General features: G+C 58.7%; 2 protein-coding genes across 6 annotated transcripts in view; both read right to left on the minus strand.

Annotated features, from left to right (window-relative positions):
* STOML2 (stomatin like 2) overlaps nt 1-122 on the minus strand; it is an 11,081-nt gene extending 10,959 nt beyond the window's left edge. Inside the window, exon 1 of the mRNA XM_027670373.1 lies at nt 42-122. Within this exon, the coding sequence (XP_027526174.1) occupies nt 42-92 (51 nt within the window). The 5' untranslated portion in view covers nt 93-122. The remainder of the gene's footprint in view (nt 1-41) is intronic.
* Nucleotides 123-299: 177 nt separating this feature from the next.
* Nucleotides 300-18,100, minus strand: part of FAM214B (family with sequence similarity 214 member B) — a 38,801-nt gene continuing 21,000 nt past the window's right edge. For 2 of the 5 annotated variants that reach the window (XM_027670412.1, XM_027670414.1), the window contains exons 3-11: nt 9,854-9,946; nt 9,055-9,256; nt 6,197-7,471; nt 4,581-4,639; nt 4,155-4,251; nt 3,566-3,724; nt 3,083-3,151; nt 2,427-2,632; nt 300-2,120 (exon numbers count right to left, since the gene is read on the minus strand). In XM_027670412.1, the coding sequence (XP_027526213.1) occupies nt 1,967-2,120; nt 2,427-2,632; nt 3,083-3,151; nt 3,566-3,724; nt 4,155-4,251; nt 4,581-4,639; nt 6,197-7,291 (1,839 nt within the window). In that variant the 5' untranslated portion in view covers nt 7,292-7,471; nt 9,055-9,256; nt 9,854-9,946 and the 3' untranslated portion in view covers nt 300-1,966. Of the gene's footprint in view, nt 2,121-2,426; nt 2,633-3,082; nt 3,152-3,565; nt 3,725-4,154; nt 4,252-4,580; nt 4,640-6,196; nt 7,472-9,054; nt 9,257-9,853; nt 9,947-12,067; nt 12,224-13,844; nt 13,968-14,759; nt 15,009-18,100 lie in introns of those variants that run through there. The other 3 variants (XM_027670415.1, XM_027670413.1, XM_027670416.1) reach the window with 3 other exon arrangements.

Below are 18,100 nucleotides of genomic sequence, written 5' to 3' on the forward strand. Positions count from 1 at the left end.
GCACCCCCGTCATCCCCCCCTTCTCCTGCTACCCCCCGCACCTGCAGCAGCCCGAGGCCGGCCCGGGCCCGCAGCCCCGCCCGCGACAGCATCTCCCGCTCGGCTCCTCCCGCCCCGCTCGGCGCCGCCGCCGCTCCCGCACCCCCGCCAGGCCCCCGCGCCGCGCCGCTTCCGGGTGCGCTGCCCGGACCGGCCCCGCCGCCCGCGCTCTCCCGTTCCGCCTGCCCGCAGTTCCGCCTCCCCCCCCCGCCCCCCCCACCAGAACCCCTCCTTCAGCAGCGGCAGCACCGGGCTTGTTCTCGGGCTCCAAACGGGCGTTTATTAAAATAGAAACGAACACGAAAAAGTACCGGCACGGCCTTCGCGACCCCGCGGCGAAAGGGGGAGCCCCGATGTCGTGGGGGCGAGGGGGACCCCGGTGTCATGGCGGCCCCCGGTGCCCAGGGCGGGGGGGGGGGGGGGGGCCCCCGGGGGTTGGGGGTTCAGTCCCCTGGTGTTTGGGGGGCTCAGTCCCTTGGTGTGGAGGGTTCAGGCCCCGGGTGTTTGGTGGGTTCAGAGCCCCGGGTGTGGGGGGAGCAGCCCCCAGGGGGAGGGAGGTTCAGCCCCCGCTGTGTGTGTGAGGGGGTTCAGGCCCCCACCCTCCTCCCAGCCCAGCAGCGCCGGAGTCCCTCGGCTGCCCCCGGGCAGGGGAGAGCAGGACCTCGCCCCAGGCCTCCCCCTGACCCGGCCCATCCCCACGCCCCGGCCCGGGATCCGTGGGAAGCAACGGGAATCCAGGGGGGCCGCGGGGAGCCGGGGGGGGGACGTGTCTGGGGCTGGGGGAAGCCATGCAGAGACCCCAGGACAGAGGGGTGATACAGACGAGGTATGTTCCAGCTTGTTTCACCCTCTCACCCCTGCCCCCCTCATCTCCCTGGGCTTGGCCCGCAGCTCCCCAGAGTGCTCCCACTGGGGAGCACCCCCAGACCCCCTCCTTAGGGCCCAGAGTTTGATGTCCCTGTTGCTTCTTCCCCTCTTCCCAGGGACCGAGCTCCTGCCCATCCTCCAGCCCCTGATGGTGCTGCCGGCACACCCCTGCCCAGCGCTGCCTCCTGGTTGGGATTCACCCCACACCTGCAGATGGTGCAAGGCTCCTTGTTTTTGGCAATCTTCTCAGATCCGCGGCGCACGTGCTCTGGAGGCTCTTGCCCAGAGAGGGCTATCCCCAATGCTTCTGCAAAGAGCCCCAGGTCCCCATCCACGTGACCGCCGCGTCTCTGAGCCTTAGGAACCAGGGCAACGGCCACTTCCCTGACTGCCACTGACCCCATGGGGTCTGCCTTGCCCTGAAGGAGTCAAAGGATTGCTTGGAGTGGGACTGGCCCCACAGAGCTGGTGCCCAGCAAGGCCCAGCCTCTCCCAGTCTTTTAACACAGCCCTGGCCTGGGAGCTGCACCCAGGCCAAGAGGTGGGTCCTCTGCCTTCCCCAGTGATCCTCTCAGTCCCCACAGACCTGCCCCAAAAGGGGCAGCCCTGTGCTGGTAGGGTGGGGGGGAAGAACGAGCACAGCACCTCAGGTCCTATGCACGAGCCTCCTCTGCGCTCCCAGCAACAATAAATACTAATAAATACAAACCCTTCCACACTTTCTGCTCCCATTCCCAGGGCCAATGTGGGTAGTCTTACCCAGAGCCCGGGCCCAACTCTTCACTTCCCACCCACCTCAGCCACAGACAAGTCTCCAAGCTGGGAGCAGCACCAGCAGAAGGCTTGGGCATGTCCCTGCAGTGCCAGGGCTGCTCCTCAGCCCCTGCCCCTCTGGGTGAAGCCCCCTGGGTGATCCCAGCCCTGCTGCAGGGTGTGGTGTCCGTGCTGGTCAGGAGGATGGGCAATGTTTCAAAGCAGTGTTTGCTTGCTGGCCTGTTACTCATCTCTCCCCAGAGTGCTGTGCTGGAGGCTCCCCAGCAGCCCTGGGGGGTGAGGAAAGTCAGGCCCGGGGCGAGTAGCAGGGGTTCCTGGGCATCTCTGTGAAGGATTTCAGTTCGTAGGGGATCCCCGAATCCACCTCAATCGACTTGCGGGAGAAAAGCAGCCGGATGTCGTCGTGAAGGTAGATCTTCCCCGACTTGGAGCTGTGAAACCTGCACAGAGACAAAAGCAGGGCTGAGGGACCCCAGGCTCCCAGGCAAGGGCAGGGCAGCCTCAGTGCGCGTCACAACCCCCTTGACTATTCACCCCTGGTCAAGGTGGCCACGCTCTGGTTGCCTTCAGGAGGGACAGAGACAGCTGCCCTTGGGCAGGGTGGCAGCTGCAACCATCCCGGAGGAGCAGGTGGTCCCTGCTGCTCCCCAGGGTGACAGGGTCAGGCTGCCACCTGTCCTCCTGTCCAGCAGGCTTGGGACATATTGGAGAGGAGCCCAGGGGTGACCCTGGGGCAGGTGCTTTACCTCAGATGCATCAGGTAGCAGAGGACCCTGCGGGGTGGGCTGGTGCCCAGTGGGTCGCTGGAGGCCACGGTGGCCCCGTCCTCCTCCCCCACGGGCACCAGGAAGATGCGATGGCGTAGGAAGGTCATGTGGTTGGCTGGCATGTCCTGGAAGTCGTATGTCACCAAGAACATCTTCACCACAGTCTTGTTGGGGTTAAATAAGGTCTGGGGGCAGAGGGGTAGGGAGTGAGACTGGGAAGGGCACACAAATGGATCTGTAGGGATGGCATGGGGCATCTGGGAGCAGAAGCAGCCAACCCAAGGATCCAGAAAGCCCCACACCAGCCCCAGAGGGTTTAGCCTGGGGGTCACAGGTCAGTCCTTTTCACCCACCTCCACGCATCCCATCCCATCCTCACTGCATGTACACACTCTTTTGCCAAAACCCCATCCCTCCTCACCAGTCTCTTCCTTCCCTGCACCTCCCACCACCTTCTACCCCCTCATGCTCCACTCTGCTGTGCTGTGTTGGTGGCCATGTACCCCCTCTGCACAAGCTTTTTGGCTGCTGCCTTGCCTAACAACATAATGGTGCATACCCAGCCCAATGGGGGACAACCAGAGCCCACCCAGCCCTGTCCCCAAGGTGCTACTGGAGGCCAGGGAATGACTCACCACTTGGATGGTTCCAGCTTTGGGGACACTGTAACCCTTCTTTCCCAAGGCCTCCAAATCAATCACTCCCTGGAGCAAAAGAAACAGCATGTGAGAGAGGCAGAAAGCCCAGGGAGAGCCCAGCTGGGACCCACCACAGGGCTGAGACCCCCCCCTTTGCTGGGAACACCTGGCACAAGTCAGCACGAAGACGCTCAGCTCAGTTCCTCTCCAAACCAGGGAATGAACAAGCAGCAACAGAGAGGAGGTGATAGTGCAGCCACAACCACGAGGCATCGGGGCAGCGACCTGCCTCTGCACATGCCCTCTTTATTTCCCTCTTTGCTTTTTGGGTTCAAGACTGCTCCTGGCATAGCCAGTCATCTGCACGGGTAGGTGGTTGCTTGAGCCACACTCTCCACAGGGGTGCCAAGGGTGCCTCAGTGCCAGGGTACAGTCCCCCTCACCCTCCCCCACAGTGCCAGCCCTCCCTCATGCACGCACCAGGAAAGGCGAGGGCACGCTGTGTTCAGAGATGTCGAAGTAGGTGACGTCAACGGGCAGGGTGACGTGCTGGGGGCAGTAGGAGCCGCTGGCACCAATCTCGGCCGTGAAACCCTCGATCCTCCCCGACGGGGCGAAGCGCCCTTTCAGGATGGACTCCTGAGAGGGGAGGGAAGCTTTAGGGAGCTTCAAACACCACCTGTCTGACTTGCCCTTACATGTCCAAAGACCACCCATGAGGGGCCCTGGCTCTGACAGAGACCCACCCTGAATTGGGATAAAACCAGCCATCTAACACAGTGAAGCAGCAAGAGTGCCTTGGCTCAGCCTCACAGCAGCCACCTCAGCAGGATCCAGTTTTTTTGCCTTCCCCAAGGATCTGGCTGAGCCATCCTGCTGGTGACTGGTGGCTGCATGATGGCCACTGCATGCTATGCCCTTTGGGGACAATCAGCCCAGCCCCAAATCCAGGCTTCCATCAGCCCAGCCCCTCAGCCAGGTTCTCATCAGGTTCAGCCTCTCACACCCATCGCCAGTCCAGCCAGGAGTCCCCAGGACCCACCTCCCCCTGTCAGGTGGGCTCTGTTACCTCAAAGTTGCCCAGCAGAGCATGGCTGACAGTGGTGGTGGCCCAGGGTGCTGTGGGAGACCTGGTGCCCCTCCGGAGGCTGCTCCGGAGATGTCGCCTTGGAGAGAGGAGAGAAGATTGGTGTTGGATTGGAGAGCATGCAGCCCTAGGCTGTCCATGTCCCTGGGAATGTGGATCCCTCTCCAGATCTCCCATCCCTTTCTTTGCTGGGGGTTGAACCCACTTTACTACTCCCCAGGTGCTGAAGAAACCCCCCCACTGCCCCACAGCCTGGGTCTTGTGGAGGGGAGATGCCCGGGGCAGGGCAGGGCAGGGCAGGGAAGAGGACTCAACCCAACCTGAACCTCCCATGGGGCTGCAGGGTGCTGGGGTGACCAGGCACTCTGAGCCCCCACATCCATCCCACAGGGCTGCCAGGACACTCACGATTTGAGGCGCAGCCCGCTCTTCAGCCTCCTCCCGACTGCAGTGCAATCTGCAGAACTCTGGAGGGGACACGAAATGGAGAACCGAGTTAGGGCAGCGATCAGGGACCATGCACCCCTTGCCCTGCCCCACAGCCCCACGAGGGCCCCAGCAGATGGAAGTGGCTCCTGTCCATGAAGAGCCATCATAAGCCTCTGCAGGGGTAGCCAGCAGGGCAGCATGAGGACTGGGGTGTCTGGTGGGGACGTGGGGCTGCCCAAGTCCCAGAGTGACTCAGCTGGGGATGAGGGTTTTGGTAGCCGAGCTGAGGGTGCAGCACACAATTCCCACCTTGCAAAGCAGGTCTCAGGACCAGCCCCTGTGACAAGACACCCCCAGACAGAGCCATGAACCAACACCCCCTTGAACCTCCCAGGGACCAGTGACACATACAAGGAAACTCCCCGACCAGCCTGGGAAAAGTTCAGTCCCCTGGTGATTCATGCAAAGTCCTCAGCAATGTCACTGGGCAAAGGGGCTTAATGCCCACCCCTGCCCACAGCCAGGATCCTACAGCTGTGGGGTGGGGGGTTAAAGCCAGAGCCACACTGCAGCCTCCTTTTAAAGACGTCCCCTTTTCAGGGGCTTTCCCTTCTGGAAGCCACACAAAGGGCAGCACAACACAAAGGGATGATGGAGCTGGCTGGCATGACCGGGTGGGAAAACCCAGGGAAGCTGCTGGAGGGCTTCACTCTGCAAGGACAGTGCTGGGGGCAGCTGGGCTGGGGGACAGTCATGAAAAAGGCATGCAGGAATGCAGCTGTTCATCTTGGATGGTGTGTCCCAGCTCCAAGCAGCAAGAAGCCAGGGTGCCTCTGCCATCAGTTGCTGTGGATCCCTGAACCATGGGATGCCCCGGGTAAAGAGAAGAGCATGCCAGGTATGGTGTGAGCCTGCTGCAGCTTCAGCTGGCAGGACAGGGAGAGGGCAGGGAGCTGGTCAGAAGGGCAGGATAAGAAGGGAAGAATCGCAGGCAGCTCCTGAGCTGCCAGGGTAGTTGCGAACACTGGGGGTCTGCCCCATTCCTGAGAGCTTGTGGCGCCCTGAGGACATGCCAAAGCTGCAGAAAAGCCAGTGACATCTGTGCACACAGCACTGGGCCCCTCGGTCAGAGCATGTCCAGTCCCACTCGCTGCCACCAAACCCTTGCTCTAATGGATATCATGGCCAGGAGTTCAAGCCATCCCACACATCTGCCTTCCTGCTCATCAGGCAGGCAGAGGCCAGGTATGGCAGGCTGGTATATCCAGCTTAACATGAAGCCATCAGACACCACGCGTGGCCCCATGCCATGTGTCCAGCTCTCACAGCCATGGGGATGTTGTCTCCTGTCCAAGCAAGGCTCTCCAGGACAGAAAGCTGGTTGCAAGCAGAGAATCCAGTGACTACAAGATGTCAAGAGCTGGTTGAAACATACCATGTGTCCTGGGGCTGGCTGTCAGCTCCTGCCTTGCTCACACCAGTGCTGCAGCACTAGGACAGGACAGGGCACAGTGGACTACATTGCCCACAAGGACAGTCCTGAGCTCTGGGTATCCCCAGGCCATTCCCTGCCTCCCCTCATGAGCAATGCTCACCTTGGCAGCAGGAAGCAGGTGATTCCAGAAAGGGGCCCCCTTGGCATCAGTGCTGCGGCACGCTGTGGGGACGGGGTGGCACGGCAGGACCCTCTTCTTCCTTGCCGGTGGGGACAGACTCTCATCCTCAGAGCAGGAGTCGGCCACAACCTCACCAGCAGGCAGCAACTTCCTTTTGGCTGGGCAGCTGCTGCTGCTGAAGTGGCTGCTCCCACAGGGTGTTGTCTCCTGGGAGCTCAGGTTGCTGGGCTCAGGACTGAGCGCTGTCTGCGGAGCTGGGGGCTCCTTGCACCCATTGCCCACCACTGACCCTTCATCTTCTCCACCAGCCCTGCTGCTGTGAGCTGGGCTGCTGCCTGGCTTCTCTCTCTTCCCACCAGAGTCCAACTGGGTTGTTTGTGCAATACTGTGCAATTCAAGGTGAAGTACATTGTGGCCACTTGCTGGCTCCCCATTTTCTCCATAGTCTGTGGGATGATCCCCCGATGAGACAGAGCAACTGTCTCTCATGTGCAAAGTACTGCAAGCAATGTGCTGGGGCCAGGAGGAGGAGGAGGATGAGGACAAGGAGACATACTGTGACTTGTCCTCTCTGCTGGCTTTGGGGCTGTGGCTGGGGCTGCCCTCACAGCGGTGCTCCACCACACGCAGCCCGCTGTGGGAGAAGTGCTGGGCAGAGCCGCACAGGGATAACTCTTCCACCAGCAGACCATCCTCAAAGGAATCGTCATCATCCAGGGAAGGCTGCCCAGGGCCCCCATCGCGCTTGCTGTCCACCCCCCTGTCACCCCAGTGAGTTCGTTTGGGATCTCGCCCCCCCTCCAGAGTTCGCTGCTCAGGGTATCCCCTTTTGACAGCCGGCTGGCTGCCTGCCCGCTGCTCTGTGCTCTCAGAGGAGCTGGAGAGGTGGGAGAAGATGGAGACCTGGTAGACCTTCTGGCGCTTGATCTCTGTCTCGTTGTAGCCCATGAGGATGCTGCGGTGGGTGCAGCGCTGTGAGGAGGGCTCCAAGGGCGTCTCTCCACTGGGCTGGGACAGGCTGGGGTCTGTGCTGCGCTCCGGGGGCAGGGACGTCTCTGTGTGGATGTGCCGCATGGAGCCTCACTTGCCTGGACTCCGAGCGGAGCCGGAGTCAGAACAGCCCATGCAGCAGCAGGAGTGGGACTGTAAAGTGCCACAGGTCAGGGTGCAAGGGCAGGGGGTGGAAGCTGGACCCCCCCTTGCTCAGGATCTCTGTTTGAGCCCTCTACTATGAGGTGGTCTGCAGCACAGCATCTGAAAAAAGAAGGGTAGGAGGATGGAAATCAGCCTGGGATCCCCACCCTCACCCAGACTTCTGGCTGCAAGAAACTTACCGGGATATGGGCAGCTCTTCACACAGCCCCACTTGAACCTCCCCGCTCCAGGGACAGGAAGAGGAATTAGGCTGGTTTTGCTTTCTGGGGAACCCTGAGGCATCACCCACCTGCAGGTTCAGCACTTCCTTCCCAGCCTGGGCAAGGAGAGAAGTCTCCAGCCAGGCAGGAGACTACTGGGGACAAGTCTGGACAAGTGAGGAGGAAGAGGCCTGCCCTCTGCCAGGGACTTGACGTGCTTGTGCTGCTCTGGAGCACAGAAGTCAGGCAGGTCAGACCAGTCCCAGAGGGACTCAGGCCTGTAATCCCCCCTTTGGGCAACAGCAACAAGATCTCCCAGTGCTGGCCAAGACAACCTGGTGCCCTACAGTGCCAGCCCCATGGGAGGGACAGGAACCTGGCCTAGCATCCTTGTTACCTCTGCCAGCTTGGACCAGGCACCTCCACCACCTAAATCAGCAGCTGGGTGGTACCAGGGTCACCATCCACCCATTCCTGCCAGCCCCAAGGGCCTGACCTCCTCCATGCTGCATGGCACCTCACTTTTGGTTCAGCCCAGCTTGAGAGCTGTGAGAATCCTGTCAGGAGTTTTTCAGTTCTGGCATGATAAATACTAAAATGGCTGCAACAGCTGAGGAGATGCAGGAAAAGTCACCAGCAGACTGAAGACAAACTGCCCATGCCTGGCAGCCTTGCCTGATCTTGTGGAGCAAGGGCTTAGGGGCAAGTGAGCAATAGGGAAATTGGTTCTGCAGGTGGATCAAGGCTATCTGGAGAGCAAGGCTGCATGTGGTATTTTGGCCCTGACACAATGGGGATGGGAAAGTGGCAGGCCAGGGTGGTTGAGCCCCAGAACTTTATTTAAAAGGAGTGATCAAAGGAATGCATCAAGATATGCTGGGGGCTGACTGGTTGGAAAGCAGCTCAGCAGGAAAGGCCCTGGGGGTCTTGGTGGACACCAAGCTGACCATGAGCCAGCAATGTGCCCTTGCAGCAAAGAAAAACCAGTGTCCAGGGCTGCACTAGGCACAGCATTGCCAGCAGGTCAAAGGAACTGATCCTTCGTCTCTGCTCAGCACTGGTGAAGTCACCTGAGAGAGTGTAGCAAAGGGACACCAAGAAAAAATTAAGGGACTGGATCATCTGTCCTGTGAGGAAAGCTGGGAGAGCTGGGACTGTTCAGCTTGGAGAAGAGAAGGTTCAGGGGGATCTTATCAATATAAATATATATATAAGAGGTTCCCTCTGAACATCAGGAAACACAATTTTTTTTGTTACTTTGAGGGTGACCGAGCACTGTAAACAGTTGCCTAGAGAGGTAGTGGAGTCTTCATCCTTGGAGATATTCAGAAGTCATCTGGACACAATCTTGGGCAATGGGTCTAGATGGCCCTGCTTGAGCAGCAGGGTTGGATCAGACACCCTCCAGATGTCCCTGCCAACCTCAGCCCCTCTGTGTAGCCCACACCAGTGCAGCCTGCCCTGGCTGCCCCCCGCACTCACCCCTCTGCAGCAGAACCCTGCTTATCTCCGGATTAACTTCCCTGTCCCGCAGCAGGCGGTCGTTGGCACAACCAGGTGAAGACACCTGCCAGTCAGGCACCCCCCAGAAGCGCCGTGGCTGCCGTGGAATGGCTCCCACCATCACGGTGTGCCTCCAAGCCTCTGCAACGTCCTCTCCAGCTCTTCAGTGTCCACAGGGGCTCTGGGGGGATGGAAAGTGGGAGATGCAGGGCTGCAGTGGTTCAGATGCTTTCCAGGAGTAGAGCAGGAGGGTACTGCCCCTCTGCGGGGTCACACAGCCAGGGAAGGCAGCTTTTAGTCTCAGCCTTTCCCAACCACCCAAACCAAAGGCCACATACATCTCGACCATCTCAGGCAGTGCTATCACCCTAATTGACATTTAAACCACAAGTACTTTAAGCTAAGCTGTGAACTCTCATACCTGGATTGTATTTTACATCCCTTTTGCATGCCTTCCTGTATGAAACCCTGTGCATATGAACAGATTCCTCTTTCTTTCTGGTGACCGTTTCATGCCTTGCTTTACTAGACACTGCAGCAACCTCTGGGCCTCCAGCTAGCTCCTGGTCTCATGTTTACCTCCTCCCCCTTCCACCCACAGCACAGGACATTTCTGGCCCTACAGATAAGGAGAAGAGCTTGGAATTGTTTCCTTCCAATAAGAGATGACAGTCAGGGAAGGTAGAAACAAGGAGCCTGACAGCCCTGAGCCATGATGACCCCCCACCAGCTTTCCCCAGCACAAAGACAACAGTCCTTTCATGTGCACAGCACTCACCTGCTCAGATGTGCCCTTGATGCACAGCTGAGGTTTGCAGATGCAACACAGCTCCCCTGCGGTCATAATCCACCGGCACTGCAGCTTTGATGCCTGAAAGAGGGCATAAAGGAGAGTCAGCTCAGGCAGCAGCTCATGTTGCAACACCTTCAGAGTGGGCAGGAGCCCCTGGACACCTCCACCCTCAGCACCTTTGTGGAAGGGCAGCTCATGGGCTTTGCCAGCCCAGGGACCTCCAGATGAAGGAGGAAACGGTGCCTGCCCTCCCCACTTCCCTCCACATGCATCCCTAAATTGGGGCTCACTGCAGCAGCCATCCAGAGGGAAGTCACCATCTGGGCATCCCATGTCAGCAGCAAGCACTGCTCGGAAAGCTGGAAACAGCATGGCCAGGCAAATGAAGAAAAACCTCAAATGGATGTTCAGAGGCACAAACATTCAAGTGCAAACCCCTTCTGGCGCCCTGGTCTGGCAAGTTCTGCATCCCACCATCTTGCACGTGGGAAGGCAGCTTCAGCAGGTCACTCACTGTGCTCACTGCCTGACCTCACCTGCCCCAGGAAACAGGCTGTTCTTTCATTACATTTCCAATAAGATTTGTAATTACAGGCCGCCAGGGCCAGTCCCTCAGACTCGGACAGCCCAAAAGCCACTGCCAGCAGTGGTGGGGAAGGGCACTGCCAGCAACCAGCCAGAACAGGACTTGCTGAGATAAAATACACCAGCACCTAGGGAGCACTTGCAGTCGGGCAAATCAATGCTGCAGCATAACAAACCTCGGATCCAAAACCTCAACAGAAGCTTTTCATAAAGACCAGCCCCTCCTGCACCCCCATGAGGCCTGCACCAAAGCATGTAGGAAAGCAAGTAAATGCCCTCATTTGCTAATGGATGCTGAGGTGGTAACATGCTGTGCTCTGCCTGCCTTGAAGGTTGTTGTTTCCCTCCTCCATCTCTGGGGGAGACTTTTACCATGACTTATGTGGCACAGTCAACCACTGGGAAGCAAAATCAGCAACCAACAGCAAGAATCATCATGGTGCAGTGGGAGAAAGTGTGTGTCCATGCCAGAACAAATACAGTTTCACCTGAATCCTTTCTTTCTCCTTCCCACGCCCCTCTGAAGTCACAGCCATTTGCTCCCCAACAGCAGCTGCCTTTCAGGAGAATGGATCCATCAGGAGAGGCTGACCTGCTGACACCACAAACCCACCCCAGCAGAGACCTAGAACACAAGGGAGGCTGCACCATGTTTTGCCAGCCCAGATACTGTTGCTTGAAGTATCGTGTTGGAAAATACCAAATTCCTCAGCCCACCCAAAAGTGTCTCCAATTACACCCTGGGATCTCTTGTACATCCCCCTGGAGAAGTGCCCATCAGCCTGGGATGGAGAGCAGCTGGAGCACAGCATTGCTTCTCACCCTCTTCAAGATGCAAGGCACCATGTCCGGGGGAGGTTCTCTTAGCTGTGTTTAGCTCTGCCTCCCAGGGCACTTCCAGCCAGCTCTCGGTAGGGCTCAGCCTCTGACAGCACCCCCTGGGGAGCCCACCACCTCCCCACAGAGCAAGACAACAACACCAGGACCAGGGACTCCTGCATTCCAAGCAGGGACAACAAGGAGAAAGCACCTGATCATCTCTCCCTTTTCCTCCCCTTGAGCCAGGCACCGCCAGAGCCCCCCTTCTGGCCACACGGATGGGACAGAGCCAGGTCCAGGTCCAGCACAGGTACCATCCCCTGGATGCAGCACATGGGACTCCACATGCCCAAGCCAAGGGTTTGCCCCCCCCCCAAGCCCAAGTAATGCTGATTTTGCCAGTGTTTTAGCCTGTGCTGGTGGTCTGACTCTCAAATATGACTTAAAGGGCTTTGCCTCTTGAGGGAAGCCCAGCCAGAGCTCCTCCCACTCTCTGCCCTGCTCTTGCCAGGCTCCCAGGCGCCCTCAGTGCTCAGAAGACAGGAGGGGCCCTGTGCTTTTGCCAGGATCTCCCAGCACCTGGATCTGGAGCTATGCCAGGCAGAGCTTTCCTCTATTCCTTTGCCTGGGGAAGGGCACCAAGCTTCAACAGCCAACAAACACCCAGTGCCAAAGCACCTGCAGGGAAGGAGTGTGTCCCAGGCACTGGGACAGAAACACTCTGTTCCTTGGGGACACCAAGCCACTAGATCCTGACACAGAATGACACAGAGTAGGTCATGGGACTTGGCTTACCTGCTCGTTTCATTCCTATTAGCACATCCAGGGGGAACCCAGGATTAACAGACCATGGTCTCAGCCTGGTGGCAACAGTGGAGGATGGTGGGTGAGGAAGGGTCCCTGTCTGGGCGATGCAGCAGCTGTACCACATGCCTGCAGCCTGCAAAAGGACTGTTGCTGTTTCAGCTGTACTGTGTCAGCCAGAAATGAGGTGGGATGGGTGAAGGGCAGCTCTGCCAGCCAGGGAGGTGTCTGTCATGGGGCAGGACCTGCAGAGCCCTTGGAAAGGGGAGCTTGGCAGGGCTGGGAGCTTAGCACTGGCGTAAGGAAGAAAGCTAGAGCTGTGCCTGAAGGGGCCACGCTTGCCCAGTGGGGATCCATGTGGCTTCCAAGAGCAGCACTGCCAGCCAGTCAAGGGGACACATGGCTAGCGGACAAGAGGTTTTGGCCTGGGCACTGCCGGCTGGGGCAGAGCACCATGCCCAGGGGCTGGCAGAGCCAAAAGGAGTCCTTGTGCCATTTAGACCAGAAAAAAGCCCCAAACCAACCCCTAAGTGGCTTTTACTGCCTTCCTCTCTCCTGCTTCATCTCCTGGGAAGTGGTAAGGAGACATTTGCAGCCTCATTGGGGTGAAGCAGGAACCACACAGCCAGGAAGTAGAAGGGCTGTCATTACAAGAGGGCATATAGTCATTCTTAGAATGAGCAGAGCACAAGGCAAGAGAAGAGGCAACGGAAACTGCTGGAAACAGACTGTCTGGAGGATAAATCACAGCTCCATTGGTCCTATCTGAACCCGAGGAGAAGGGAGGAAGTCTAACCAGTGCAAGCGCAAACACAGGAGCTCCCTGGCACAGTCTAGAGCAGAGCTTGCAAAGTGCCAGCAGGCAGAAAGTTTCCGTCACAACCCTGAGGGATGGCAGCACTAGCAGTAATGCTGCCACCAGCAAAGGGTTTCTGCACAGTGTGACAGATCAGGCATATCACCACCAGGAGAGAGACAGACCACCTCCAGCGCTGCCCACAGGAGAGGTGGCAATCCTGGGGAGAAGCTGGCTAGAGAGATGCTAGAGGAGTAAACTGTGCCTGAAGGGAAAGATGACCAGCAGCCATGGCTCTGGCACTATCCTGGAATTCAGGTTGGGGTTGAAGGAGCTCACACTTGGTAGAAACAAGGGGGAGGGACGAGGGGAGGGAGGGAGAGAGGATGCAGAGGGAGGGAGCATCCTTGTCCCAGTGCAAGGGCAAGTGCTGCTCTTGGGGGTCCTCAGGAGGCCTCCTGCCATGCCAGATTTATGCAGCTGCAGAGCCTCACTCAGTGCTGGCCCCTGCTAGCAATGGAGGGGAAGCCCGAGCCCAGAGGGGAAGGATTGGGCAAGAGGCAGTGCCTATGTTAGGAGTGCGAGCTCCTGGAAACCACCAGACACAGCTTCTACAGAGGCAGATCCGACACCTCCCTCTGCCCGCAGCACGGCGTTCGTGAGGTGCTGCTGCTGCCCTTCCTCCTTCCCATCCCGTAGGAGGGGGCACTGAGGGGGGTGCAGAAGCCCCTGGGGACAGAGCAGCCCTCTCTGCAGGGCACCTTGCTGGGGGTCCAGGCTGCAGCAGGCTCCCGAGGGGCTGAGGTCTGCCCAGCAACATGCGACGCCTCCCCAGCCCCAGCCCCAGCCCCAGCCCCACACACAGGTGCCGCAGGGACTGAGCCCTTCTGCTCGGCTAAGTCAGGACAACACAATGAAACCTCTCCTGGGAGGTGGGGGAGCCGGAGCAGAACTCCCAGCCCAGGGACTTACCCCTTCTCCCTCCGATGCCCCACGTCGTGGCATGGATCGCCTCTGCACACCTTGCCCAGGTGCCTCGCGTGCAGCCAGCGATGCTGACAATAGCCCGCAACTGGGAAGGGGGGCTCACAGGGTCTGCAGGCAAATCCCATTATGCGACGGCCACCTGTGTATAGCTTTCCCCCCACGTCCAACCTCTCCCCGCCAGCCTCCCCTCCATGCACGGCTGCCCCTCTTCCCAGGAAAGCACAGTCAAAGAATGAAAAGCAGCTTAAAATCCGGCAGGACAATCGGGCAGCTCTCCAAAGCCGGCAGCACCCCCTGCCCACCCAGCCCAGCAGGCTCAAACCTCAGCAATACAGCCCCACGGCTGCCCAGCTCCAGCGTTCGACCGGGAGCCCGGGAAACCTGCAGCAGGCAGGGCAGGGAAATCCCATGCAGCAGCCGCTTACAGGGAGGACAGCCCAGGTTGAGGACAGACCTTTGTCTCTGCCTGCCTGTCTCGCTCGCTCGCTGCCGGAGGAGGAAGAGGGGGGCGATGGGGGACAGCGAGCAAAGATAACACCCCTAGGAGGGATGTCACAGCCACGTTAATCACTTGGAATTCCAGCCAGCACAGACCCGGGCGCCGCAAATATGGGCAGCAAATGGAGATGCTCAAAGCTCTGAAATAATTGGATCCTTTCACAAGAGCCGAGCCCAGAATCCAGCACAGGAATTCAGTCCCTGCTGGAAGTCGAGAGATCAAATACACGGAGAGAGGCGCAGCACAAGCAATCCTCAGCCACCGCTGTATCCAGCTCCAGAGCTCCCGGCGCTGCTCTAATCTCAGGTACCTTCCCAGCGGGAGCGAGGGAGGACCACAGCGCAGAGCACGAGTGCCCAGGGGAGCCCAGCTGAGGACCGGCCCTTTCCCATCCAACTTACTCTACTTGTGGCAAGGTGCAGAAGCGCTGCCAATGCGAACCAGGGTTTTGTGGAGAAGACTAGCGGCCTCGGAGCCTTGCTCGACCGGAGGAACAGTCCATGGGAAGGAGACCCCGAAGCTGCCGTCTGGCCTCCGCAGCCCTGCAGGGGAGATGCCTGGCCCGGCAGGCTTCCCAGCCCGCATCACATTCCCAGCGAGACGCACACACGGCACATGTAGGCTCCTGCTCGGCGCCTCAACGGCAATGAAAAGGCACAGAGGCTTCTGCCAGAAAACAAAGAGGCAGCGGCAGAGCTGGGGGTGGGGAAAACTCTCCGCTGCCCAAGAGGATCCCTGCAGAGGCAGCAGGATGCTGCTGGGTTCCACCGCGGCTATTCAGCCCCACGAGCCCGAGGTGGCACCCACTCGCCCGGCACAGGAGTCCGGAGGGTAGGCAGCCCCCATTCCCCTCCCTGATGCAGGGCCAGGTGGGAAGTGCTAGAGGACACAAGCCAGGCCCAGGACAACAGCTGTCCACAAGCAGCAAATTCCTCCGGGCTGGCTCTGCTTCATAAAAAGCTGCGTCCTTTCACCTCGGTGTAGCTGCCGTGCACCATCGTCCGCAGGGGAAGGTGCAGCCGGCACCGCGCCTGCCAGCCTTGGGTAGCCCCAGGGTGCTGGCCTGGCAGCACCACAGTGGCCTCAGCTGTCACCCTGAGGCAACAAAGAAAGCACCTGCAGTGAAAGCGAGCCCCTGGCCACCCAGGCACAGGGACAGCTCCCTTCCACTCCTCTTGTCCCTCTCCAGGGGCAGTGGCCTGAGGGACAGGGACCCTGGCCACTGGGTAACCATGCAGACTGGCTGCTCCAGGCCAGACCTTGATGCCAACTGCAAGCAATGGAAAATTTTCCACCCTTGGTGGAAAAAGTCACATGCCTATGTAGCCAGTCACAGGATGGCTGTGAGAAGGCAAGTGGGCCTTGACAAAGGGGCCACTTCTGCTCTGTGCTTGCAGGACACCTGAGGTCTCTGGCCATGACCAGGGCACCGACGTGCTGCCACGTCTCAAGTTCAATAAGGGTATTTGTCCAAGGGAGCAATCCCCCAGGTCCAAACTGGACTAGGCCCTCACCATTCTAAGTAATGCACTAACGTTAGCAGTAATAGTCCTTTTTACTTGATCTCCCAAGAGGAGGAATAACACCCTGGGATTGGTGTTATCAGAAACCCTGCAAACCCTATTCCAACCTGTTTAACTCAATTCCAGTGGCAAGGCAATCACTTACAGTAACTCCCATCCTGTCAGCTCCTTGTCCTGGGCTGTGCACCATGGGAAGCCTGATCTACATGTGCAGCATGAACAGCCCAGCCCGTTCTCCAGCACCACTAGCTGGGTACAGAAACAGGAGCCTCTGACAGGGAGCTCTGGCAGTGGGGTGACGCTTTCTGAGCCAGGAGAAGACTGCACAGAAATCAGCAGGTGATGGGATCCCTTTTGCTCCCACCTCTGCTCTCACTTCTCTTCTCTCTCTGTTCACCACTGTATACAGCCCCAGGCATCCACAGCCCCATCTTTGCTCCTTACCAAGCCAGCTCCTTCGGTACCCTGACGCCCTGTAGCCACCCACAGATGCACACCACCTTCCCCACATCCTTCACATGGCAGCTGGGCTCTGTATCCCCACAAGTGTGCTCTTCTTCATACCCACCCCAACCTCCACCACTCGCAGGTCCTGCCCTGTTTCCTCAAACCCCCAAGGGGTGTCCCCAGCTCCTTACCTGTGCTCTGTTGCCTCCTTATTGCTGCAGCTCACACCTCAACTCACCCCACTCTCCTCCCACCCCTGATTGCCACACATCTGCAGCCCCACCAGCCCATGCCTCCTCGCACACACTCCTCTGATGAGTCCCTGAGACCCACCTGAGAGAACCACGGCAGCATCACCTTCCCTACCTCCCCAAATGGTCACTGGGCACCGCAGAGCAGAGGAGAAAGTCCCAGGGATGCTGAATTACTCTGATCAGCTCTGGACACAGGCATCAAATCTACGCATTGGCAGAGAGAGCAGGCCAAGTGTCTGCAGTGGGGAGGGCAGCAAGGGTTGTGCACACAGGATTTGCCTGGTGGGAACTGCCCATCCCCACTGCAGCCCCTCTTGCAATACACTTCCTTTTACTGTAAGAGCCCGTAAGAGCCCTGCAAGGGAGGTGCTTGAGCACAGGCACTCGGGCCTCCCTCTTGGTTACCAAGCTGCAGCCTGCAGATAAGGCTGCAGCAGCTGTGGGGACATTCAGCATCTTTTCCACTCCCCGTGCTAGACGTGTACGTGGCACAGGGGGAGGAGATACCACACGCAAACACACACACACGGCAGTGCACACCCACCTAACTCACCCTTACCCAGCAGCGATTTAGAAAAGCTCAGGTCTAGCCCAGGCCAGAGCAATGACACGGGCTGGGCAGGAATTCGGGCCATAAAGGCGAGGCTTTATCCATCTTTGATTGTAAAGAGCTGGACACAACCAGGGCTACAGCAGGGAAGGAGGATTTGCACTATGAATTCAATGTCCTGCCCCTTGTCACGGAAAAGGAAAGCCTCTCCTTCCCTTTGGACTGCAGGTGAGAAACACCCTGCTGGAATTAGGAAAAGGGTGTCACAGTTTTCATCTGTAAACACTCATACTGCTGCCCATAATGAAGTCAAACACATGAGAGCACAAGCCCCTAAGAAGGGAAACAAGGGGGTAGGAGGGACTGTCATGTCTGACCGCAGGCATATCCATACACAGGGCAGTGGGAGACACAGTCTAGCTCCTATTACATCCCGTGAAACTGGCAAACCTCCTAGTCCACACACACTGAACCACCCATGGGGTCCCACTGACAGCAGAGCTGTCTGCCCAGTGCACCTGCCACCCCCTCCATAGGGGCTCCTGTAGGGCTGCCAGGGCTCTGAGCAATGCACATGGCCAGGGATGCCCTCTGGATGGAAGGGGAAATCCACCTGGCACCTGGGTGTTGCATGGAGATGGAGGAAGCCAAACCTCAACTGGTTCAAAACAGGAGGAGGCTGGAGAGGACGTGCCCTTGGGGCTATCTGGCGGATATAACCTGTAGGGACTTGGGGCACTGGCATATCAGCATCCTCCATCTTCATGGAAGCAACAGTGAACACGGACAGGCTCAAGAGACAGCTGCATTCCCAGACAACCCTTGTGTGCAGAGCACAAGCCCCCACATCAGTCCCTGCAAGAACCCTGGGCAAACTCTGCCTGCTGCCACTGTTGCACCCATGTTTTGCTCTGCTGCTTCTGTGGGAACACACAAAGCTCAGAGACCTTATAAACCAGCCTAAGGAA

This window comes from Neopelma chrysocephalum, unplaced genomic scaffold, assembly GCF_003984885.1.
Source record: "Neopelma chrysocephalum unplaced genomic scaffold, ASM398488v2 Primary Assembly neopelma1_96845, whole genome shotgun sequence".
Lineage (NCBI taxonomy): Eukaryota > Metazoa > Chordata > Aves > Passeriformes > Pipridae > Neopelma > Neopelma chrysocephalum.